General features: G+C 39.1%; 1 protein-coding gene across 1 annotated transcript; it reads left to right on the forward strand.

Moving 5' to 3' along the window:
* Positions 1-26,515, forward strand: LOC126825619 (probable G-protein coupled receptor 19). The gene is made up of 2 exons (XM_050555315.2): positions 1-475; positions 24,600-26,515. The coding sequence occupies exon 2, from the start codon at positions 24,640-24,642 to the stop codon at positions 25,816-25,818; it is 1,179 nt and encodes a 392-aa protein (XP_050411272.1). The 5' UTR covers positions 1-475; positions 24,600-24,639; the 3' UTR covers positions 25,819-26,515.
* Positions 26,516-27,639: the final 1,124 nt, after the last annotated feature.

Below are 27,639 nucleotides of genomic sequence, written 5' to 3' on the forward strand. Positions count from 1 at the left end.
TTTACCTTAACAATATTATCACTCTCTCGTACCTGTTCTGACCTGGAAAAAGACGGATCGAGTCGGTGAAGCTATTTTATTCGACATTGTTTCAGCACTGTGACGTTTTATTAACAAGGTAAATTGACAGCTACCTATTGATTGCTATAGACTTTATGATAAACTAGACTTAAACATGATCTTGGGATGTGATATGGCACGGCTTTAAATTTCACAGTCTGGATCCGAAGAGGCTTCGGTCTTTGAAGTCATGCTGAAAATTTTGATGTCTTAAATTGTGGTATAGATGTTTTGTCACACGGGAATATTTATATGACCATAGGTTCCAGATGTTACAAAATGGCAGCCAACTACATGTGCCTTAACATGCAAGTGGTACAATTATTTATATTGTAAAATATCCAGTTGCGACTTAACTTTTGTTCAATCACGTGAACATATTGGCAACATCTGTTTTGCTGACAATTTAATTAAGGTAAGCACATCTATTTGTTTATGTTACCGGCTCTATGTTAAATAGTATTGGATATATGGATTCACTTTTGGTGTTTAAATGGGCCGTTCAGTGATTTATATTAACTAACTGCTATTTACCATCATAAACAATAAGAGAGGTACCACCTCGATTTCATTTCATTGTTGTGTGTGGCCACCACAGATAAGGTCATTTTAATTATGATGCATTACCGTTATACAGATTTATTTCTTTATATTAGGGTTAAATGGGCCAGATTTAAAAAGATTGTGAGATACATGCATATAATATTTTTATGCTCTATTTCCATATCACAACAAACAAACTATTGGAATTCAAAGGCCATCAAAAGGGGACGTTTAATACAAATGCAAAATAATAATATGATATTGTGAAAAATGAGCATGTACTAAATTGAAAATCGTAGAGGATACAATGCAATTTAGCTTTCTGCCAAAGTGGGGATCTGAAAGATCCCGCCACAAAGATTATTGATGTTTTAAAAATTATGGATATACGTAAGCTTCCCCACTAAAAGCTAAAACATGTTTTCTTTATAAAACATTATTCGTATTGAAATAAGAAAAAGGGGGTCAATCCCAATCTTTAAAAAAAATAAAAGTGACAGCACTCCATATATTCGTAAACAACCGATAAAAATGTAGAATAATGTTGGAATCAATACTGTAGACTAAAGAGTATTAATAATCAAGTGATAAGCCTTAATGTGAATTATTATATATAATTAACCAGAACAATACAACATAAACATATATACATCAAAAACAATTCCAAGTTTTAAATGGAAAATATGCACCAAAATCAGACTACGAGCCCAAACTGGAACCTTTAGACATCTATCCTAATTTTAAATGATGTCGGCCCAAGCAGACATAATGTAATGATAACATCAACCCAGGTCGGGTGTTCGATCCCTGCATTGGCCGAAAAAGTACATCCAGATTTTCCGGCGTGGTTCTTCCTTGTCAGTGATACCGAACGGAGGGCCTGACAAGGACAGCTGACTAGTCGTTCGGATGGGACGAAAAACCGAGGTCCCGTGTACACAGTGGCGTGCACGTTAAAGATCCCTTGACAGCTGGATTTCGATATAAGAGTAGGCCGTAGTGCCGCTGTCAGGGCAAAATTTCCCTCATAGCACACTGTATGGCGTATGCCCGTCTTAATTAGTCCAGTTCGGGGCAGAACAGTAGAACGTTAAACCCCATTTCATTTTCGAATCCCAATCCTGCCTCGTGCATAACACGTATCGGTCCTTGTCATCGTTGCATGTTCTTGCATACATTTTAAAGGTAACAGTTATTATCCTGATACATATAAATCCATGTTTTGTTGGCGCTAGGTATACGTTTGCTAACTTCATGATACATATAAATACATAGGTTTTTTAAATTGGCTCTAGGTATATGTTTGCTGACTTCATTTCGAATCCGGGTGAGATACTCCATCTTCTGGTGACTATGTATTGTGACATCACATGGTAACTATACTTGACATGCACAGATAGTTGTTCCATATTTTCACTTTAAAGTGTGGTATGTGTTTGGTTTTTTTTTATATTTTTAAACATTTTCCATGTTTTGACTTAAAAATGTGGTATGTGTTTCTTGAAAATTAATAAAAATTTACGAAAAAATATGTTCTTCCCTGAAGTCCACATCTTCAAAAACTAGAGAAGGTAGGATAAAATTGATATAGTGTCGGGTGCCATCTTTGATGACGTCATAGCGAAATAACCTACCACATGGCGAGTGTCCACCCAAGTTCAAAATTCTCCCTATTCAAACTTTCGTACAGAACCACAATGCACGGATTTTTGCGTCAGAAATGTGTTGCAGCCCCTATTCGAAAACTGTGGCCTTTATAAACATGTGTATTGAGTTGATAGAATCTTAAGCAAGAGAATACACACAGTTTCTTATCAATATAACTTCTGGGTATTGGATTTGCATAAAGAAGGGACCTGGGATGTTGCCTCTTATCTTTCAAATACTCAAACTAAAGTTAGAGCAGCCGCTGTGAAAGTGGGTCTATGACGAAAAGACAATCTATGTTTAGTTTGGTGTAGGTTATTTTAAAATTCCTAAAGCATACATTAAGCAAAAGAATAGTTTCTTATCAAAATGACTTCTGGGTATTGGATTTGCATAAAGAGGGGACCTGGGATATTTCCTCTAGCTTTCAAATACATTAACATTTAGAGCAGCCGATGTGAAAGTGGCTCCATGACCAAACCAAAAAAACAATCTATGTTTACTTTGATGTAGCTTATGTATAAAATTCCTAAAGCATACATTAACAATCATTGACGAGTTGTAGAATATTACGGTGGGTTCCAGCTAAACAAATTTCACCTATGCGTGTAAAAGCATTGAAAGCAAAAAGAAACATTGCGGTCAATGAAATTATTTCGTATTTAGATTATTGGTATTTCGTAGTAATTGGTAATCTGCTATCAATCGATGGCGACAGACGAAAGGCCTCAGCAAGCATCTTTTTTTATAAGAAAATGAGACACAGGATCTCTACCCAAACTGATTTTCTGAACGTACGAAAAAGCAGATAAATATTTTCGAAAACTTTTTCGAACAAAAAGGAAATTAACAAAGCAATGTGAGATGTTGATAATTTTGTATTAAGGGTGTTTAAATTATGCAAAAACTGAAAATTCAGACCAAGCGCGATTATAAACCAGTTGTGTAGTTGGGGCCAAGGCAGCAGTTAGTAATCCATCAATAACTGGAAAAAGCTCTGACCTTAAACAATATTTTATTTCTTGGTGAGTCACAGATATATGGATACAATAACAAGCACTAATGCTTATGTAACCAATGTTCATTGAGAAGATAGACGACTGGATATGGTTGATTTACATATTTTACAGAATGCAGAAGGTAAAGATCCCTTGGAAAGAACATACTAGTGGATTATAACGGTAGATATTTAATAAGACGATGTCTATGCCAAGGCCCAAAATTAGTTCGCCAAGTTTTATGAGGTCACCTGCTTTCTGATTAAGTGCATGCTTGATTTTAATTTAGTTTTGAATTCAGAAATAGTTTTGGAATTTTTTATTGGAAGACTTGGATCATTCCACTGTTTAACAGAAGATGGAAAGAAAGAGTTCTGGTACAGTAATGTTCTAAAGTTTATTTGCTTAAATTGGTTTGAGTTTCAAAGACGGTAGGGTTGGTCAGCGGTGACAAGAGGTGGAACTATATCGGTTAGATATCTTGGAACTAGTCCATTTAAAATTTTGTAGAAAAGTATCATTTTTTGTTGATAGCGTCTTAATTGAAGCTGGCAGATTCCAGTTTCCGTTTAAAGTATATTATGAGATGCACCACGTGGAAGGCCGGTTATAGTACGCAATGCGGCGAGTTAAAGTTTTTCAAGTTGAGTTGATTTATCTTTAGAACAATTATTCCATACACAATCTGGAGAGGAATCCGGTGAAATTGGAGTGGGTAACAACCACTGAACTTACACTGATTTGAACTGACCTGAACGACCTGTCCGTCATAAACTACGATTATTGACATTATATCGTTACGTGAAACAATGTAACAATCATTGAACTAGAACTGATGTTTAACTGACCTCGGCGACCTGTCCGCCATAACCTAGGAGAATTCATGTTTGACTTAACACTTCGATAAAATTTCTTATTGCCAGTTTGGTTTAGATGACATTGGCCGTCTTCAAAAATTTGACTTGGGTGTCAAGACTTGTAGAAGTAAAAATTGTGTTGACTACATTTCTCTGATTTAAATATAATTCGGGGCAACGGTCGCGTGATTATTTCACATATATAAACGTGTCTAACCCCAAATCCACATATTAAATATGATGCATAGCTAATAATTGCGTTCGCGACATACTGTAGGGTTCTGTGCATATTGCATAGCCCCCCCCCCCTCTCTGAAGAATAATTACATGGGGCATAAAACTATATAAGAAATCTGTAAGTTCATAATAATTGTTTACAGGGGTTTTGATAGTTCCCCCAGTGAAGCTGAAAAAATCGTATTTCACACTGAGCAAGATTCATTTCTATCAGTTTCTGGCCTCGAATGCAGTCGGCGAAAGCATTTTGCCCAGGCAAGTAAAGTCAGGCTGACACTTGCACGACTTTTGGCAACGATTTTGTTGTGGCAAGTCGTGCCATTTTGGGGCACGAACTGGGAGGCTCCCGCACTGTTCATGACTAGTTCCGAATGCGTGCCCATCAGTGTCCACATTGGCACGACGAGTTCACGCATAGTTTGCGCACTTCCCACATTGGCACGACGAGTTTGCGCAATTCGGACTTGGGTACGCCATATAAAACGGGGGCCTCCCCAACCCCTGGTCAATTTTGGATTGGCTGTGGAAGAGACAACATGCTGAATGTCAGAGACACAATCATTGCAGGGAAGAGAAGATGCCTACACCTGGCAGCTGCTCTAGCCATTGTTCAAGAGCAGCAGAAGAGCAATAAAAGGCAACCCCACCTCGAAGAAAGAAACAAAGGAAAGTGTGGGTCAGGGAATGGTTGACCAGAAGGCAAGAGTTTGGACAGTATGACAGTTTAGTGACTGAACTCCACAAGGAAGATCAAAGGGGCTACAAAAATTACCTCAGAATCACACCTGACCTGTTCCAAGAGATGGTTGAGAAGTTAACCCCTCGCCTCCAGAAGCAGTCCACCTTCATGAGGGAACCGCTTCAAGTTGGACTCGCATAGCTGTCACCCTCCGTTTCCTAGCCACTGGAAATTCCTATCCAAGTCTGCAGTACAGCTTCAGGGTTGAAGCAAGTACCATCTGCAAGTTCATACCCGAGGTGTGTAAAGCCATCATCGCGGTCTACAAGGACGAAGTGCTGCGCTGCCCCAAAACTGAAGAGGGGTGGAAGGAAGTTACTGCCAGGTTCAGCTCCAGATGGAACTACCACAACTGTCTGGGGGATGTGGACGGCAAGCACATCGCCATGGAGAATCCACCCAATGCTGGCTCTTACTACTACAACTACAAGGGCTTCCACAGAATTGTTCTGATGGCAGTGGCAGATGCTACCTACAAGTTCCTCTATTTGGATGTTGGGGCAGAGGGTGGTGCGTCGGATGGAGTAACTGTTCCCTGCATGATGCTGTAGAAGAGAACAGAGCTGGAGTGCCTCAACCAAAACCACTCCCTATTGGTGACCAGCCAGTCCCCTATCACTTCGTAGGGGATGACGCCTTTGCTCTCGGAACCTGAATGATGAAACCATTCTCCCATCGGCCACAGGTGGATAACATAGACACTTGATATGGATGACTGGGGGGGAATGCTCTCTCTCAGCGGTCTCTGCCTCTGGCCTTCTCTGCTTTGCTCTTCCTCGTGTCTGCTTTGTTTTAGGCATGTTGTCTCTGTGATATGTTGTCTCTTCGCTGGCATCTCTGGAATGGCGAGCAGTGTCCAGGAAGCCCTATATATACACCTGCACCGACGCGAACGCCACTGTCGCGCAGTAGTCGTGAACTAGTGGTGACAGTTGTGTCATGGCGCGCACTGGCACGCATCGTCCCGACGAGTTCACGAACAGTTTGCGGATAGTTCACGACCCGGTCGCTAAATTTTGTCGTGACCAAAATTTTGAACATTTCAAAATTCTCTTCCCGACATGGCACGCAGTCACGGCGGGTTTACGCCCACTTCGTGCCACGGAATCGTGCAAGTGTCAGCCTTGCTTAACTTCCAAGCCGACGCACAAAACTATGACCTAGCATACGAGGTGACGTCAAACTAAATGAATCCGAAAACAGGCATAAAACGAGTTATGTAGCATAACTTTTAGTATATTGCATCAAATATATGATATTGATAATACTAGGTTAATTGTTCTTGGAAATAGACTTTCGTACAGACTTAAGGATGAAATGCAAAACTGACATGTTCGGAACGTCAGCATCCCTCACCCCCGTAGCAAATTGCCTTCAATCAAGTAATCGCACCTTCCACAGTTTCCTCGTCCACATTTTGTTACCGCGTACTCGATTTCGAGACCAACGTATTTGGCTCTTGTTAGCATCTTTTTTAAGCTAGGTGAACTTTGCTTCACTAAGGATTTTGTTCATTCGCTCACTACGTCTCAGTAGAGCAAAGTTATTTCGGGGTACATTGGTCATATTCCGAGTTTCGAGGATTGTACGTGGAGATGTATGATATGCACTTTTCTTTTGGTACTTTGTTCTACTGAGACGTATTGAGCGAATGAACAAAATCCTTAGTGAAACAAAGTTCATTTCTTCAAAGCGCCAACCACCTAGCTTTAAAAAAATGCTAACAAGAGCAAAATGTGGACGAGGAAACTGTGGAACGTGCGTATTACTTGATTGAAGGCAATTCTTTTAACTTTAATAATTTTCCTTTTAAAATAATTAGTAGTATAACATGCTCTGTCACATATGTAGTATATGTAATTACATGCCTTGGATGTAATGAATTATTCATTGGGTCCACAAATGAATTACGGAAAAGTGTGACAGTATACATAAACAGCATATAAAAGAGAAAATATACCGCAAAATCCCATTAAGTGGGCATATCGCTGAGTATGCTAAAAATAAATCGCTACATTTTCATATTTCCCCCTTTTATAAACTGTCTGATAATAATATCACAAAATTAAGAGTTAAAGAAGATTATTTTATAAACAAATTCAAACCAAACTCAACCAGTGATGTTATTTCGTTTTGGTTTACATGAAAAATTATTGTAACTATCTCTCCGTAATGACGTTACAGGCGAAACATGTAGGCATTTAAATACAATTTCTTTAATGGTATTTTTTACTTAATTTTTTAAGAATATATAGTGACTAGGGTGGATATTAGTCTATATATGTCTTTTTTGTTGTGCCTAAAAATAATATATAGTGACTACAGTGGATATTGGTCTGTATTTGTCTTTTTTGTTGTGCCTAAAAATAATATGTTCTTCAATGACTCATTAAATTAGTTCTTAGGTAATCATTGTATTAAATGTCAGAGAAGTAATGAACCCTTCCTTTTCCTTAATTAATAAACCATCAAATAGGTGTATGTAGATGGACGGTTTGGTATGTTATGCATTGCAATGAAATGTGTGATGTGAAGCAAAGATAACATTTTCTGATGATATGAAATGAACTGCAGTATTAAGAGCGTGTCCGCGAGAAAACCATGCAGAAGGTGCTATGGCTTCAATCACAGATTTTGACCAAATTTGGTTTATAAGTCGGGATAGTCCCAAAACACATAAATGTGCAATATCAGATAAATCTTTCAATTCCTGACTGAGAAAAATGAAAAAACATTTTCATGTGGTGAAATTGCCCAAATCCGTCGGAAGTTTTTGATCAAACTTATGGTATGACACCCCCCAGGGGCAAGAAGTGGTTACAACAATGGGTCATTTTTATTTTTTGTATGAAATGTTGGAGGTTGCTTGTTCACGTGAGCATAAATTTTTGAAACCCACCCCACGAAAGAAGTAACTATAGGGCGTCAAACTTGGGTGACGAAATGTGGGGAATTTAGATAGGCTTTGATATCCAGTCCGTATACAGATCTCGTTCACCAGAATCGTCTGAAATTAATTTTGTGGTAACAGCACTAGGTTATCTACACCTCCATCAACACCAGAACACCCAGCAACCCTCAAATGATAACAGATTCGTATTCCCAGAACCCCAAAATACCAGGCATGGGGGAGGCACCTAGTCAAAGAAAGAGAAAAAAAGACATTGTCTGCGATATCACCTAGGCGTAAGCTTCTATTTCACACAGACGTGATACCCCCCCCCCCCCCCACACACACACACACACGCGCGTAATATATATATTATATATATAACGAAAGAAAACGAAAAAAAGAATTGAAAAACATTTTTTTTAAATAACCATATTGTGTAAGATTTAGATGAAGCGCCGACCTTCATCTCTATAATGACTTTAAAATAGATAATGTATTGAACATTTGAGTCAAATTACTTCATCCTTAATAAAGTTATGACTAGTATAGCGTAGTCTCGAATTTCATTGCTACCGTTGACATCGAGAGTTGATTTAATAACTGTCTAATTAATAGTTTATATAACATTTCAGGCCCAAAGAAAGACCTACAATAGGTAGATTTAACTCTTACATAATGCATGTTATTGCTACCGTTACGATAGTAAAAAAGGGATCGATTGTCCATTTTTAAATCAAAAATCCGATGTCCTAGAGAGTTGAGTATTAACTTCCCATGTGAATAAACATGTCTAATTAATAATTTATATAACATTTGAGGCCAAAAGAAAGATCTGCAACAGACAGATTAAGCTCTTACACCATGCATTTTTAAACAGGTTATATATAGGTATCCTTTTCTCAACGATCCACACCCATTAAAAACAAAGAAGCAAAATCCCACGAGTATTTTGAATTCTATTTTGAACTTTGCTTATCTCCAACTCAACTTAGGATTTGAGGTGAGATATCCCAAATGACTGTATTAGACACAGTTCGGTGGTCAGTCCATATACTTTTACACTGATATTTTTTTATAATTTTGATTCCCCTGTAGGATCAATGGTACTTTATTTTATTTTTCCCACAACAATCCTTTAATGAAAATGAACAGTTATTCACACCGTTTAGGAATGCTACCTGGAAACGGCATAAAACTGTTAACCGTGAACAGGTGTTTTCCAGGTAGTTTAGTGGTATCTGCTGTACACCGGCCGCCTAAAGAGACGTGTTAAGCGATAATCTCCGTGGGTTTATTGATATGATAAATACACTAATCAATATTAATTAGCACTAGTACTATATGAGCTCAGTACAATCAATAGTACCATGTCATTACAGTGTGGTTTTACGATCTATATGGTTGTTTTATATGAGGAGATAAGATTCAGAGCCATGCATCACATTACAAGTAATTATATCATAATTATTATTGGTCAGATTAGGAGTTCTTTATTAGTTTTTTCTAACGAACAACCACAACAGGTTATTTATTCGTGGAAATATTCTCATTTTAAGAATGTAAACAATCGTGACTTTGCTTCAGATTATTTGACTTGTTTCAGTTTTTATGACGGAATACTTCATCGTCACGATAGAATAGGTGATTGGTAGGACCTCACATTTCTATAGGTTTTTTTCCGCTCCATAACTTTACCTACCACTTCACAAATCTAACAATGTTTTGTTGTGGATACCCTGATAGGACGAAAAACTTGAGATACTCTCGTGTACACGTTGGGGTGTGCGTAAAAGAACCATTAGCAGCAAGAATTCTCTGAAGAGCAGACAGACACGTCGCTGTCAGATCAAAATTCTCCTCCCTAACCATCCACATGTGACCATAGAAAAATACGTATGTTAATCTCTATATAACCCAACCATAGTGTTGACGAGGCGTTAAAAACAAAAACATTCTTATCATGTTTGCATTTATTCGAAGCGGGGAATGTTTTGGATGGATATGGGTAAACAGTTCCAGAACCGTTTGTGGGTTTCGGCTCATTAAGAAATTATTGCCCCCCCCCCCCACTCTCCCAGTTAATAGATTTAAAACTCAATACATATTATTTTAAAATGGGTTTCGAATTGCAATAATCCGCTTATCTGTATAATATTTTGTCTCGTTAATGATTTGGGTTTTAAAGTCTCATTGCGTCATTTTAGCGCAATAGAAATCCATTGCAAACTGGTTAAAGATGATTTCGGATTAAACCCGTTTATTCCGTTCAGTATTTAAAAATATATGTTGAACTGAAATTTCATCGTTCTATGCTGCTCGCTATGTAATAAGCCCGCTGCCATTTTGTTGTGGGTGAACATAATTGATAGGCCTATTTTAAATAGGGGTATCAACAAAAGGCATTTTCAGTTGATCCCGCTAGATGCATCGAATTTTCGGAGGCCAAATTCACTGAAAAAGACAAATCTGGAAAAAAAATTCCTCTACAATGGGTTTTTGAGTTGGAGCCTGGCGATTTTCCAAAATGACGGCTAATATGGCCACCAATAATCGGTTTTCTCGTTTTTCACTCAGTTGGATGGTTTTAGATACCTTGTTTGGTGTCTTTTTGGTGGTTTTCAGGGTTGAGGAGTCCAATGGTAGCATCAGCAATGGTGTCACGTTCACGGTTATACCAAAAATCCAAAATGGCGGCCAAAATTAAGTCATAATGACCGATTTTCCAAGTAAAAAGTGGATTAACGGAGATTCAGGTTGTGTTATATGGGAGATTGGTGGCGAGTGAGTCAGATCAGGAGGTCTAATTACCTGAATATATCACCAGGGTCGATGTGGTCAAACTGGGCGGCTTAATGACGTTATAAGCTTAATCTATGACGTCACGAGAATTAGTTTTCGGTGATGTAGGGTTTTTCTGAGCCAATAAGTAAATAGTAATGTATCAGTTCGGAGGCAGATATATTATTCTGTTAACTGCTATGAGGAAAAACACTTCTAGAATGAAACTTGCTCCAAATAAACCGTGTCCAGATAATTTCTTGATTTACTCATCACTGTTTAATATCAAAATGACCAATAATAAAACATAACACATGAATAGGATATAAGTAATCAGTTATCATAACATTGAAAATAATCGGAAATCATATCAAACAGAAACAATAAAGATCACAGTTCTGATTTCTGGCCATGTCATCCTTAGGATTCTAAGCCTCCCCTCAGTCCATGTACTTCTATTCAGCTCACCGGTACTCCATTTCACATGCGTTCATAGCCTGGTGGGAGAATTACATTTTCCCCGCTTGGGGAAATTTTTTTACAGCACTTTGAAAATCTGACCCCCAGCAATCATGAAAAAATGGGGTAAAGTTACAAGTATTGTCAATATCTCAGTAAGTACTAGTGATACGGTCATCAAACTTCGTAGGAATCTTCTCCAGCTGATGCTTGGTGACTTTCTATAAGTTTCACTCGCAATCCGTGACGTCATCAGCCGAAAAAACGAGATGGCGAACCATTTTTTCCCGAAATGAAAATTTCCATCGGAGAATGAGTCAGTACAAGGAAATTGATTTTTTGTTTGCTTGATTGGTCCGGTACTGAGTTTCTGTGACTATTCTGAATTGAAACGGAGCAAATTTCCACTTCCGGTGTGACGTCATCTGGCAAAAATCTATAATTTTGGCGGGAATTTTTTTCAGTTTTGCAAGGATTTTATATATCGAGTGATGGGTTTGAATGCATGTTTCCATAGTGGGACAAAGCGAGAACGACCTGATTACGGTGTTTCGGGTGAAATTATTGATTCTTCAGACGCAACAACACTACAATTTTCTGGAGTGGAATCCGGAAATAAAATCGATTCATAATATAATCATTTAAACAACATCAGGAATTATTTGAACAACAATAGCAATTCTAAACATCGTCATCCTCAACATCATCAAAACTATAAACTTCAAAATTATCGCAATCACGACCGCCGCACCCACCGCAAGCCTGGACACATTTAATGCCGTTTTTCCGACAGGAACATGACTGAGTGGAACACATAGTTTGGCAATTGCATCTGATCACCTTTAGTAACTTATCAGGAGCCGGATTCAAATCTGTCATAATTGGCATGAATTTGTCCTTGTGGATTTTCCATCCCCATTCTTCGGCGTTCAGAATTCTATCGTCAATCGAAATCCATCGAACAATTTGTAGATGCACCAGCAATGAGTGCTTGTTTGAAGCACCTTCGGTAGGGGGAAGTCTTTGTGGCTCAAGTTTTTTTTGACTTGGATATCATTGACTGGAATTTTCTGTATCGTAGAGCACATAGATTGTCACTAGAGTTCCCGCCATACAGCCGAATGAATATTACCAGTCCAGCTGCCTGTATCTCGTCCGCGCTGGCGTCCAACGACATCATCACATCGGCCGCTCTTTGAAGCTCTACGGATTTCTGAAGCATTTTCAACACATGCAGCTTGCCATGTTGAATTGTTGATGAAGTTGTGTCACAGCCCGACCATGAATGAATAAACAGTAGGTACTTGATGACCATCGGATCCAGAGTCTTATGTATGTCAGAGATTTTGAACAATTGTTTTATTGTTTGTCGTTCGCGTTTCCTAGTGTCTTTCCTGATATAAACCTCCTCCATGTCATTCTTCCAATGATAGATCAAGGATACAATTATATCAGTGTCATTACAAACGACACATACAACCTGTTTTTCTTCACTATACTTCAAGGCAGTTTTTACGACCGTATTGTCCGCGTCTGCTTCACACAGCACAGTTTTGTGTCTATGGACAAGCCAACCTGAGAGGAACCTTATCAAGTTTGATTTATTGCTCAGATTCCTCAAGAAGGCTTCCCTATCAGGATATATTTCATTACGACCCCAATTTTAACATTGGGTGCCATTTTACCTGCTCTACGTATATGTTCGTGGTCTTTGATTGATTTAGAGTCATACCCATCAAAAATGATAACGGAAGAGCCAAAGTTGTCATGAACGAAATTATCATAATTCTCTGCCAGTTCGTTATAGGTCTTTCCGGCAGTTCACGCTGTTCATCCTCCTGCTTCTGTTGGTGCCACTGCTTATGGACTATGAAATTTGCCATATTTCTAAAACACACTATGTCTTGTCTCCCACCACCCACGCTGGCAAAAAACACATGATCTCCGTATTGCTCATATAATTTCACCTTCAGCATTTTCTTAGAATAAATCTCCTCTCCACACGCCAATGTTCTCATAGTGTCCATCAGCTCATCAAGAGTGTATAGTTCTGCCTCCGAGTAATGCTCAAGCCAGTCGCACATCGCCAGGAACCAAGAATGCATACTATTGTCCATGGGCCGGCCGGACTCACTATAAGTTGATATTGCACGCGCAAATTGCTTGTAGCAGCCATGATGGTAACGACCTTCAGCCGCCAATTGGATTGGTTCCAGGGCGGTAGGAGCGTTCCCTTCCAGGTACCTCTTCGCACGTTCAACATCCAAGAGCCTCGTATACGTTTTACGACACGCCGCATGCATAATGACCTTGACCGGTTCATCAGTTGCAGATTTGGCGCGAAAATATTCAGTCATTTTTTCATCTCCACAAGCCTCACTGCAGCGGATCAGCGTTTGTAGGCCTTTCAACCGAATCTTTGCTTCATCATCTGTCACTGAGTTACAACATATTGGACATTCACTCACCAAATCCATGGCAATCACCTCAAATTGTAGAATTACAACGAGAAATTACAAAAGCATAATATGACACTCTTCCATACCACCCAAAATGAAAAATGGCGTCAGACTAGATCCTGGTCCTCATGACGTCATAGCATACCGTGACGTCACCGTGGAACGTTATATTCTTAATATTTGACTCAAAATCATGTATATTGATGAATAATGCGTGTTTCAATGACAAATTATGCCTGAAAAATATTGCTAATTTAAATACTGCGTGGTTTTCAAGACGAATTATGACGAATTTTCATTTCGCGAAAAAAAACGGTTCGCCATCTTGTTTTTGCGGATGATGACGTCACGGATAGCGAGTGAAACTTATAGAAAGTCATCAAGCATCAGCTGGAGAAGATTCCTTCCAAGTTTGATGACCGTATCACTAGTACTTACTGAGATATTGACAATTTAAATACTGAGTGGTTTAAAAGACGAATTATGACGAATTTTCATTTCGCAAAAAAAACGGTTCGCCATCTTGTTTTTTCGGATGATGACGTCACGGACAGCGAGTGAAACTTATAGAAAGTCACCAAAAATCAACTGGAGAAGGTTCCTACCAAGTTTGATGACCGTATCACTAGTACTTACTGAGATATTGACAATACTTGTAACTTTACCCCATTTTTTCATGATTGCTGGGGGTCAGATTTTCAAAGTGCTGTAAAAAATTTTCCCCAAGCGGGAAAACGTGGGACTTTTTTTGGGATGATGTTCTAGTCATATACTTTCAGAAAAAATAAGAATCATTTCTTCCCTAATTTTTTCCCCAGTTCACAGCCCATCCACCAGGCTATCAGTCAAAGCTGTTCTTAAAATAGTGTCAAGGTCGTCCTCAACCTTGTTCTCTGGACTTGCTGCTCGCAACTCGGCGACAGAGAAGTTCTGGTACTTGAATCTATTCCCGTCCATGATGCGTCTCTTCTGGCTTTCAGTCAGTCTGGAAAGAATGTCTAAATTTGAGGAATTTACAGGTCCACCATGTCGCTTACACACATCCAACACTCTCGTCAGGCGACTGTTCTTTTTCTTATTCAGTTCCTTTTTCTTCTGGACAGCTAATTGCCTGCTGAACTTAACCTTTTCTAGGAATTCAGTCTCGAGACGTCTAGCCATCTTAGCCTGCTCGGAACTCCTCGCCCATTTCCATTTTTTTCGCCGGTCATCTTCACTCATCTCATAGAAGTCCGAGTTTGTCAGCAAACCATTTTGCTTTACTATTGCCTTGCGGGAGTGGGCCTCAAGTGATGTGGAACCTCCGGTTGTTCTAATACGATTGTCGAGGCCAGCAAACTCAGATTCACACCCCAAGTTAATTTGCGGCGCAAATTGTAACTTTCGCTCGTCGATATCGTCTGCTTCATTAGCGCTCGGTTTGAAATAGTCTATCTCTAGTAACTGACGATTCACGGTGCTTATGGGCTCATCCAAGACACGGCTGATCAACTGACCTTTACCAGTTGTAGTCTTGGAAAAGTCATCCGTCCATTTGCTGAACTGATTTAGTCTTTCTCTGCATCTCTGCATAAGGTACGAAAGTCACTCCAATTTCTGTTCTTGTGTTCAGTCGACTTACGCCCATCTATGCCCAAAAAGTCCATCAGTGGAAAAATTATGATATCTCCCAATAGGCTGTAGATCTCAGTGCACATAATGAACCAGTCGTTTCGGATGAAAGTTGCCACCGCCAAAACCAGTTTGTTGGAGTGCTCATCGACTATATCATCGAAAAAGTCTCTGATGGTGTCCTTCATTCTGCCGAAAGTCTGTGCCAACTCTGCATTCCGACCGAATCGATTTGCAGTGAAACCCTTGAAGCCATCGTGCTCTATACCCTTTATATACTGAATGTTGGGCATGCGATGGAGACAGGAGCTTTGTGATGGCGATGAGACCCAGAGTGTGAATAGATCCACCGGACCGAAGAATTTTAGTGCAGTCAATCAGGCGCTCCTGTCCAATACGTTGCTCTGCATCTTTGAACACTTTTTCTGTTACATTGTCTATACCCAATATCACGTGAGCAGAGCACTTCAAGATCTGTTCATCAGTTACACCCAATTCCTTGAGTATTACAGAGCAATCCCCGGCCCGATCACTCATCCAAAAGTCAATATTTTCTAATTTTATCTGGTACATATAGGTCTCTGTGGGAGATATTCGTCGTGTAACCCGTCGTCATCGTCTGTTTCCCAGCTGGACTACAAACAGTGAGATGATCTGCCTTGACATCAAGGACCCATTTCCAGCTGCCTTCACAGTATCATCAACGCCTACGGTAACAATGGTATCCGATGTTTTAGCCAACAAAGTCTTTGCTTCCAGTTCTAAATTCAGATTCGCGGCATCTTTGATGTAGTTGGTCAGTGTAGCATGGCTAGGCATCGTATAAGTTCGGTCAATGGAGACGCGTTTACGTTTGAGGCCAGTCGGTTCATTTTGTCCACCCAACACTTCGTCTAGGCAACCATCGCAATCAGAGTCAGTTTCATCCAGATTCTCAGAGTTTTTCTCTACGTCCTCATTCTCATCCGCCAACTTTTGATTAGCCAACTGCCATCTCTGGCCAAATACGTCGTTTCCCAATTCCACGGCTCTAGGCGTTACATGATAGTTACATAAACACTTCACCATGCACCGCATCAAAGATTCGTTGAATGTTTTTGGACCATCCCGGACTTTCACCAATGGAAATTGCATTTCATCTGCACTACCCTTATCATCGTGACTCCTAATCTCTTTTCTTGATTGCGTATGAATAGAGTTCCACGATTCCACATCGTAATCAACATCCATAGAGCTATTGACATCATTATCTGAACCACTTACACTAGACATGGCTATTTCAAGTTCTGCGAGATTTACCTTTACCTGCTCCTCTCTTTCTAGATTCAGGTTCTCCAGTAGCTGTTCCTGTCGTTGGCTTCGTTCCTCAACACGCCGTTTTTGCTTCATCCAGCTGATCGAAACCCTGTCAGAGCAGCGAGCAAGGTAGTCACCGTGACAATTGTCTTCATCGAAAGCCTGGTCTTCTGGAGTCATTTTTACCTGGTACTTCATCTCAAGTAACTTCTCATAGTCACGTTCCGTGCATCGTATATCGTATGCTCGTGTCCTCATTTTCTGATTGAAGGCTATGGCTTTATCCTTCCAGGACTGGGACGGACGTTTAGTCGGATGATTGTCTGTTTTCGACATGGTGCGCAGAACTTCATATTCAGTTTTCAGACGTCTGGCTATTGACCTTTCACTCATGGGATATACATTTTTTTGGATCCAATCATCACTGCAACATCCGCCCCAGAAAGTATTGTCCTGTGGGCAGTTTCGCACCGGCCTCATAGTCAATCACCTCTCCGTAGACCTCACCACACAGCTCTTTCCTGGTATCGCTGCTTCGAAATTGAATTTCCATGTCCTAAACTAATTCAACCAGTAAAATTGGTCACGCTTTATATGATAGATAATCCTAGGACCGAGACCTGTCGGGTGTTGCACATTTTATTTCGAAAAATAGGCAAAAAACTCCCATCTTGATGACAAGCACATTCCTTCTGGTTGTGACGTCATTGGCGTGCGACGTCATTCACGTGACGTCTTTGATTTGGCGTCGCGTCGGCGTGTTCGGTACAGACTTCCACTAGGACGAACATCAGGCCAGCAATGAAGCATGCCCTTTAGCAATCCAGAAATATTTGGACAATTTGACGCGGAACCACACTCCCCGACGATGACGTATGACGTCACAATGACTACAATTTTTGATTCGTAGTTTTCGAGTGGCCCCGGTGATGGAACACTCGTACAGCAAAAACGGCGGAGCAACTGGAATACTAGACCGAAAGTGCACGACGTGTTAGAAAAATGGGAACTCCTTGAGGCTTTGGGTTTCCTGCTTCAAAATCGATCATTATGATGTCATTTTGCCCGCCATTTTGGAGTTTTGGTATAACCGTGAACGTGACGTCATTGCTGATACTTCCATTAGACTCGGCGACCATGAAAACCCCATGAAAGACACCAAACGCACCGATTATTGTCAGTCATATTGGGCGCCATTTTGGAAAATCGCCAGGCTCCAACCCAAAAACTCATTGTAGAGAAAAAGTTCTTCCAGGTTTGGCTTTTTCGGTCTATTTGGTCTCAGAAAATCCCCTGCACAAAAAATATTGCGGATTTTGACACCCCTATTTCAAATCCGATTAAATACCAGTCGGGATGATATCTAGCGTTGGTATGTTGATTTTGTTTTCTTAATTAACTAATCTGGGTACATATAAGCGTGGATTAAACCGTGAAAAATTTGACATTTAATCGAAAATAAGTATATCCTGCCTTTTTTATTTTTATTTTTATTTTTTTTTTTTATAAACAATATTTTATTCTCAGAAAAGAATTGAGGGACAGGCTAGGCCTATATGGCAGAAAATATATACAGAATGACTATATAACCAAATTATGAAGTATTGAAATAAGGTTTTGGGGTAAGGTACAAATTGAATGTTTACGTGCATCGGAATGTAGAGGACAGGTTAAAAGGTAATGTTCGGCATCTTCATAATCATGACGGCAAGCGCATACAGGGCTGACTGAGATGTGCCTTGCGAACTTATGACCATTTAGGTCACTACAGGAAAGGCGAAGTCGACAATGTAAAATCTGATTTTTTTCTTTTTCCTGAACTAAAGTATAATGGCGCTTCTTTGTCAACTTGTTTCAATTTACTTTTAAAGATACTGATAGAGGGAGATGATTTTATAAAGTCAGACAGCTGGTTCCATTCCTTAATCGTAGATGGTATTCGAAAATAAAGATCTTCTGCAAAAGTATTCTGATAAATTAGATTTGTTACCAAGGTTATAAGGCTTTTTCGGGAATAATATCAATTCATGAAGATATGGTGGTGTGAGATGATTCATAACTTTGTAAAAGAGTATACGTTTATGAGGTCTTCCCCTTTCCTGTAGTGTGATAAAACCCGTGTAGTCATATAAAAGTCTATGGTTGGTCCCCCTAACAGCACCACATGTAGTCCTGAGTGCGTCAAGTTGCAATGATTCTAGTTTGTTAGTAAGTTCGTCGGTGCACCCATCCCGTATGACATCACAATGGTCTAAATGCGGAAGAATATAGGATGTGTACAATGTTTTCAAAGAATTTCTATTTAGTCTGTACTTCAGAGAGCCGAGAACGTTTACAAGCCTAGAATTTTTCGTCAAGATATTGTCGATATATATGACTATCATATTCACAGTCATTTTGAAAAGTCAGCCCCAAATGCTTGTGCTCAAGTACTTCCTTTATTTGCAGTGTTGTCAAGTGAAAGTGTTGGCAATACTGGGTCCTTTTTAGTCGATACCGTAAGTGTTTCAGTTTTCAGTAGGTTGAAAGAGACCATGCCAAGTCTTTGCCTAAGTATTGATCTTATCTAGGTCTTCATTTAGGACATCCGCGGATGCAGTTGGGTCATGGATTCTTAAGTACAAGCTGGTATCATCTGCAAATAATCTAACATTAGAATTAAGGTTTTCAACAATATCATTTATATATATAAGGAAGAGGAGAGGTCCGAGGACAGAGCCATGTGGAATACCAGCAGGGACAGTGAAGGGACAGGACGAGGTACCACTGACAATCACAGATTGACTTCTGTTGGTTAAATAACTTCTGAACCAGTCAAGTAGACCTCCTCTTATCCCCACCGCCCCAAGATTATGACAGAGTCCTGCATGTCAGACCCTGTCAAAAGCCTTGCTAATATCAGAGAACACTGCCCTCGTGTACTGGCCTTCGTCAAGTGTGGAAGATCAATTAGTTGATAAGATGATGATTCGCCGTCCAAAAAACCGCTTTGCAGATAAGTTATTATAGAGTGTGCCCGAAAGAAATTAAAAACATGCTCATATACACATTTTTCAAAAATTTTAGCGTCTATACTCAGAAGTGAAACAGGTCTATAATTTTCACACTCCGTTGGGTCACCTTTTTTCAAAATAGCTATTACATTGGCCGTTTTCCAAATAGAGGGTACTGTATTAGAAGATAAAGATAAGTTAAATTTCAAACATGATAGACTTTAAACGTTTTCCATTGATTTTATCTGGTCCAATAGCTTTGAATGCGTTCTTCTACTGCAAAGTCCACATTCCAAGATTTATCAGGAACAATAATGTATTTAATTTTATTTTGATCTATGTTTTTTAAATGAAATGAATTGGGGTTTAACGTCCTACAGTTCTGTCTCGATTGGCCTAATGAAGATGGGCATACGCCATACAGTGTGCCATGAGGGAAATTTTGCCAAGACAGCGGCGCTACGGCCAACTCGTATATCGCATTCAAACTACCAATTGACCTTTTACGTGTACGCCAATGTGTACACGGTTTTAATCCCATCCGAACGACTAGACAGCTGTCCTTGTCAGGCCCTCCGTCCTGCCGGAAAATCTCGATGAACTTTCTCCGCCAACACCGGGATCGAATCCGCGACCCCCCAGGATAGAGCCAGCGTCTTACTCACCTAGCCACCATGGCCCCGATCAATGTTTCTAATTCCGAACTATGTCGATTGCACATAACACACCATTATTATGTATATTCCATTCCCAATATAGAAGGACACGAGATTCCATACTTTTTAACTAGCGGGAAGGTTTTTCAATCGATAAAGGCACCCTTTTTCATAAAACAATTTTTAAGGGAGCTGAAAAGGACATTAAAAAGAAGGTGGGTTGTTTGTTTTCTAAATGTCAAAAGAGTTAGTGTTGAAAAGAACAATATTTTGCGAAAGTAAATGTTGAGTGTAGTCGGTTACAATATGAGGCCACCGATACCATGCAGATTAATCATCCTCTTTATTCGGCCCAAAAACGTAATTTTATCCGAAAATTTGATGTCTAATATACATAGAAAAAGATCACAATAAATTCGGTAACTTGTGTGACAGAAATCGGGACCCGAGGTGGCTCAGTGAATAAGACGTTGGCTGACTAACCAGGATGTCTCGGGTTCGCTCTCGGAGTTAGTCGAGAAAGTTCCTCGGGATTTCACGGCACTGTTTCCCATTGCCAATAGAACAGGACGAAGGGTCTGGCACGAAACGTTGCCTCGTCTATCGGGTGGAATGTACACATTTTTTCTGCATGTAAAAGATTCCTTGACGGTTGTAATTCCATTGCCATATGCCAAAGAAACCACCAACCATCGTCGTTTTCATTGTTTTCTGAATACGCGCCACGCCAAAGGTCATTTATTTTAAATATTCGCCAAATTTATTGGTAAAATCAATATTTTAGGGAAATGCATGGTGTATTTTTGACAATAATTTATCTATTTGAGAATCTTATCAAATCATGAACGTATTGACCGGATGATTTTGCATTGAGCAGAGTTAACTGAACCTTTACTAAAATGAATTCCCCAAATGGACGTGTTTGTACCTCCTGATCATTCTGCCTCAAATTCATTATTTTTTGCCAAAACGAGACATAAAATGTAACTTCAAATCCCTTTCATACATTCTAGACTAAAAAATAATCAGTATTAGGCATGTAAAACGTTTACAAAAAAAGGATACGGATTTATCTTTATGAATAACTCGCACTGCCCAAATTGTAGTTGGACTCCATCATAATGGTAAGCTTTTCCAGAAATATTTGATTTCAAGGTTACTTGTGGGTCTTACTTTATTATTTGGCCAATTAAAAGACGGTATCTGTCATTAAAGGGAATTACTCGGAGGCTTACACGACGATAGAGAGAGAAATGGGGTTTAACGTCCACTCGACACAAACTAGGTCATTTCGGGACTAACATGTTGCTCTTTTTTTTCAATAATTCGCTTGCGCGTAGGGGTCTTTAGCAGTGGTAGAAAACCGGAGGACGTGGAGAAAACCCACGAGGATGGACAGGTGACCCTACTCCTTGTCACGTACAACTGGAGAATCGAAACCACGTCAGTTGACTCAATGACAGGCCTAATGATACAACACACACGCGCTAACCATTTGGCCACCCAGCCCCACTCAGTTATTAGTATTTAGGTACCTATCGGGCAGTACAACCCGATCAAGAAAATGGAACAAGAGGACGACCAGCGTCAGGACTGGTAAAAGCCTGTAGATCCCGTCACAGTAAAAGCAGAACGGAAGCTGGCAATCGTGATTTCCACCATCTCATTCCGTCCAATCAGTCTTTTTTTATGGTTGAGAGAATTCATGTGTGGTGCGTTTACCTGATCGTAAAACATGTATCTCACTTGTTATCCTCATGATTATATTATTGAAGGTGGAGGCTATCTCGCAAACGTGATTTACATTTATAAAAATCTACATGTAGAAGAGAGTTCAACGCCCTAATCGCCCACTTACGGAACATTCTGGCGTATAGTTGTTTGGTTCAAATCAGTGTTATGTTTATTTTTTTAAGCTTAATGCTACACGTATCGTGGTCTCGCTTAAATGAACTAAACCTCTATTCTTTGGAAACACAAAATGGACAAAATTGAGTCGAAAGGCACATATTAATGTAATATGAATGTATATTAGCTGATTTATATTCATTTTGTAAAGTTTTCGTTATAATTTCTAATCAGTTATGTTTGTCGAAATACGTGAGCTGTCCAAATTGAATGCCTGGTTAGTCCATTTTTCATCGGTAGTACGATTTGACGTTTCACTTCGATACTAATTTATGGAATATGTCCTGCCTCATTACAAAATGTTAACACCGTATCTTAATCAGGAGCTCGTATTTCCACCGAAAGATAGCATCATCAATATTGATTGAAATGGACCAGTATTAAATTCTATTTCGCGTTTTGATATCGAAAATTATGGATATTATTGAGTTTTAGCTCCTTTAATGGTAAACACAAGAAAACGATAGTATTGTTGGGTGACATTAAGCAATTGGACACTAATGACGCCGTAAATGTGCATTACGTAGTTGTTATGGTAATGCTTGGCAGTAAACGGCTATTCATCATTATTATTAGGCATATGATTAGTTTTATTAAAACAATGATGAATAGCATTTATGTTTTCTATTAATGGACTGTTTATTAATCAGCTACTTGGAAACATGGATCTCTATGTTCTGTGGTAGATAAAGACATGTCTTTATGATTCAATCTTAGATGGACCTACAGATGGCTGGAAGATATGAGAAATCTTTTAACTGGATATTTGTTAGTCAATCTGTTATAAAACGACCGGAAGACATTATGACATGTACGTATAAAATATAAATAACAATATTGTGCAATTTTTTGGAAATACAATGAAATTGGCTGATTTTAGACTGGCTTTAGTGGTTGTAATCCATAATAGAGATTTACCAAGTACAACTTATAAGGAATACAGAAGAAGAAAGACCGTGAGTGACCCGTATAGTTGGTCATTAAGTTGTATTTCATTGTGGTCAGTTGCCATGCACTAATGTAACTTTGATAGAAATACTGGCAACACTTCCTCTAAATTGCTTTTATATATCTGAGCAATTTGACTAGAGGCGATAAACATTGTTCACGGAAATTACATTTTAATCAGTCTTCTTTTTGCAAATAATGAAACGATATCGGATCTTAAAATATCATTAAGTTTGTTTTTAACAGGCAGATTTTTCTTCAGCCTAGGGCATCAGTTATTCTTAAGACGACCATGATACTATAAGCTTGTCATACACGAGTGTCGGTTTAATATGACTTTCTTGATGAAGTCTGGAATCCCGTTGGACAGTTTTGTGTGTTTCTGTTATCCAAAATAAATTTAAACTTGATTAATCGCTGTTAGCTCTGGAAAATTCGCGGAAATATAACTTTTACTGCCAAGAAGACCGACTCATACGAGGTTAGAATATAACAGCAAAGTTAGCCCGGGATAGAGCAATTATATGTATAATCTTTCAAAGATTAAACCATTTGTCTTGCCAGTTAATTTCAATAATTTACTAAGTGTCTGCAAAAACAGGTACACGTTAAGGTCTGCAGATAAGCATTCTCTTTTAATTAACTATTTATGGCAATCATCAGCGCATCAGATATAGTTGTGAGTGTACCTGATAAAAAGCTATTTTAGTTAAATGAAGTATTAACAAAATGTTCTTTGTTCCTTAAATGTCAAAGCAATCTAGAGGGTTTTTTTTAGCACATTAGTTTTGTATTCGCCGCAGTCCTCCTGTGAAATTGTCTGTGCACGAACTTTCTCTATTTGCCACCAATAATGCACGGTCTAATGCTCGTAATTACATACGAATATATTTATTAGAATTCAAATCAATATTATTGTAACAATTATATTCAACATTGTATACCGGTTTCAAATATTAAGCGACAGTGTGTAGTTGAATCGTTTTTCTTTATTTGTTATTTACAAATAATGAGATGACTAGCCTCGTTATTGGCGAATAACGAGAGACACGCTGTCTCGTTATTCGTTATTCAACGTTATTCAATTGAAGCCAGACATCACTAGAATGATAGATGCCAAGTATCCCCAAGTAGCATAACACGCAGAAAAACGACTTCTAGCCAAAAACCAATCCACATATGAAGGTGTTCAGATATCTTTAATGAGGATATTTTAGATTTAAGTCCACATACATCAGGGTATAGTAGTCTTAAAAGTTCAGATTTAGACATTTTGATTAAACACTTGAAATATTCGAAACGTCCAGCGCTAAATCTTATGGGGTCATCAGCTGGTATTTGAGGTTGGAATCATTTTAGCTCTCGGAGACTTTTAAATATTTATTAATTTTGAATGAAAAACTGGTGTATCAACACTTAGGTTCTATGTTCTATTTCAGACCAGTTTTAATCAGCCTGGATGCAGCGGAAGAGTACGACGTTAGGCCCTTATTCATTTCGTTTTATTTCTATTTCAGATGAGGTTATGGACGCGAAGAATCTAAGAATCTCCATACAATGATAAGTTACTACAACAACACCACCACAATGGCCGTACCCATCTACCAATCAGACGGCTCAATTATAGGCCTTGACATGGAGCGACTGACAGTCCAAATCGTATTAGAGCTATTAACTCTCGGAATACTGTGGTTACTTTCTGTGATAGGAAACATCCTTGTATGTGTTGTGATATACCGTAGCAGACGGATGCAATCAACGACAAACTATTTCGTCGTTTCTTTAGCCGGAGCCGACCTTGCTATCGCCTTTGTTTGTGTGCCTTTTATAGCGTCTCGTGTCTCGACTAATAATTGGATGGTTGGTCAACTAGTTTGTAAGCTCGTCCGATTTTTTCAGTATTTAGTGCCTTGCATAAATATGTATGTCCTCGTCGCCATCTGCATCGATAGATTCTATACAATTATATATCCACTCAGCTTTAAAGTGACACGGGGAACAGCTAAACGTCTCATTGCTTTTAGTTGGGTTTTTGCTTCCGTTTTATGTTTTTTTAATTTTTACTTCTTTGACGTACTTCCATCACCGACGCGTAGTGATACAGGTATTTGTCCCACGTATATACCAGTAAGTGATTGGCCTGGAATAGTGTACACCTTGTGTGTAGTGATATTTCAGTATTTCACGCCTCTAGTGATCTTAGCTGTCGGTTATACTCGAGTCTTTAAATATATTTGGAAAGCTGGATGGGGACCACGGCCCATTCAGAGAACTATGAATGCTGTGCCGAGGACTAAAGTCAAAATGGTGAAAATGTTGATCGTTGTGACGTACTCTTCCGTTCTTTGTTACGCGCCATTTTATGTTGTTCAGTTGTGGTTCTGTTTCGACCCACACTCTTTGTACGACCCAACAGTATTCATATTTACAGCCTGGTTAGTTCTAAGTACAGGAGTTGCTAAACCGTTTATTTATCTGTGTTACAATTCGAACTTCAGAAGAGGATGCAAAGAAGTGTTCTGTATGTCTACCATGAAGTGCTACCGTAGTAATACTTACGCTATCACAAACGCTAGCCTTATTAGTAAAAAGAACCACGTTGGTATCATGGATGCTGGAATAACAGATCTGGGTACCAGGTCGCCCGATTCCCCAACTCGGGCTTTTAATCGTGCTCCTCTAGTCGAAAAAAGTGCCTGGCCGTTGTCTGGAACCATGCCTTCAACATATCTTTAATGAAATTTAGACAATAGTAATGCTTACAATTCATATACATGTATTTAGAATAAGGCACCGTCGCAAAATTTCAACACTACACCCAATCGAATAACCCACGGAAATTGGTGCGTGGGTTGAACCCACCGAGGGTATGAAATGAAGAATTAAATGTCGGTTATTTAATATTGAATATGAATGAAAATATGTAAACATTTTCTCACTGCGTCGGCGCGGATGGGCAGGTGGGTGGGTGAATCGTGACCTATCCATGGGATATTCGTTTGGACTCAAGTGTTCACATTTTTGCGATGGCTCCTAACAGAGTTGGGTTTATATCTGTTCTTGGTTAAATATGTTCCTGCTATCAATGATGCTTTTAAAATATTGTATTTGATACGAATGCAAATCTTGTTCTAAGTGATTTTATCAAGCCCCTATCAAGGGGTGGTTGCAAACATGCCACGCGCAAAGCAGATCAATGAGTCCAATTCAATCGTACTGACGAAAACGACATTTAATTATTTCTACTTATATAACAATAGACGAATTATTTATATCGGCTCACCCAATTCCTTAGCCTTATTTGTATTTCGATTTATGTTATACCCTTTGGTCTAGAATCGAAATATATTTGCATATACACATCATGGTTTTGGTGAACATTACTGACGTCACATTCTATAGCTTACTTCGACCTGCCAAAATAAATAAAATCGATATGATCAAACCACTTTCAGATTTCTTTTTATATTCACACATTTTCATGTGGACGTATTATATGTCGTCAACTCTGTCCGTCCGTTCACATTAATTTTTGTTTCTGCACAATCGATCTACAGGTCGCAATTTTGATCGGATTTTGATGCATCCACGGTATCCCCAGTGCCATCCTTCCGTTCGGCTCCATTGACCCCTTGGTCTATTCACGGGTTTTCGTTGATTCAAATTATCTGCCCTTAATGAATTTATTGGCCACATAGGTTGATCCTACAAACCAATCAAAACGGTTTACATACCAGGCTTGGCGTCATTGTTCACACCAAACAAAAGCTCGATTAGGAGTAGGGTTGCAAGAAATTTAATAATTTGACAAAGTTTGCAACACCGATTCGGCGATCTTAGTCCCAATAAATTGCGATTTACTTCCCTACGCTCACTGGAGAACTTTATGATTGGTTGATAAAAATAGCACAATTATCTAGGGCGAATAATTTAACTATGTGGCTCTCCTGTGAATGGACCAAGGGATTAGTGGTCCATAGTAGAGTAGAACGGAACGATTCCACTGGGGATACCGAGGATGATTTTGATGAAATATTTGTTTATACCCCAAAGATCTCGGTTACTTTCAATATTGGCGTAACTTCCTGGATTATGACCCATGGTTGTACGACAAATCGTCTTTTTAGCCTGTGGTCACTCTAAAGGTCACAATTTTTAATAGATTTTAAAACCCGTTCATATATTTCACCGTAAAACCATGATTATGGTTTTGTTCGAGCTTCGTGAAAACCGAACGGAAGCTTCTCTTCAAAAGGGACCTCCCCTTTACACAAATAGTGTTAACGCATGTAATACGTATACCAAGGTTATGGACCCTAAAATTTGAATTCCGACAAAACTTGAACACATATGGTGCGCATCAAAACTCAACTTATAGTTTTTACAGCCTTGGTTCTTCACACACATTGAATATTTAAGAAATAGATATACACTTGTATTACGCAACTATGGAAGCCTCATCTGAGGGTCATATCATGTATATCCATAGTGAGTTAGATTTGAATACACTTGTAATACACAGTAGACTGGTGAATATATTCCCTAAAACTATGCAAT

Source organism: Patella vulgata, chromosome 6, assembly GCF_932274485.2.
Source record: "Patella vulgata chromosome 6, xgPatVulg1.2, whole genome shotgun sequence".
NCBI lineage: Eukaryota > Metazoa > Mollusca > Gastropoda > Patellidae > Patella > Patella vulgata.

Coding starts and splice junctions, on each gene's coding strand:
- LOC126825619 (XM_050555315.2), top strand. CDS start 24,640: ATGATAAGTTACTACAACAACACCACCACAATGGCCGTACCCATCTAC.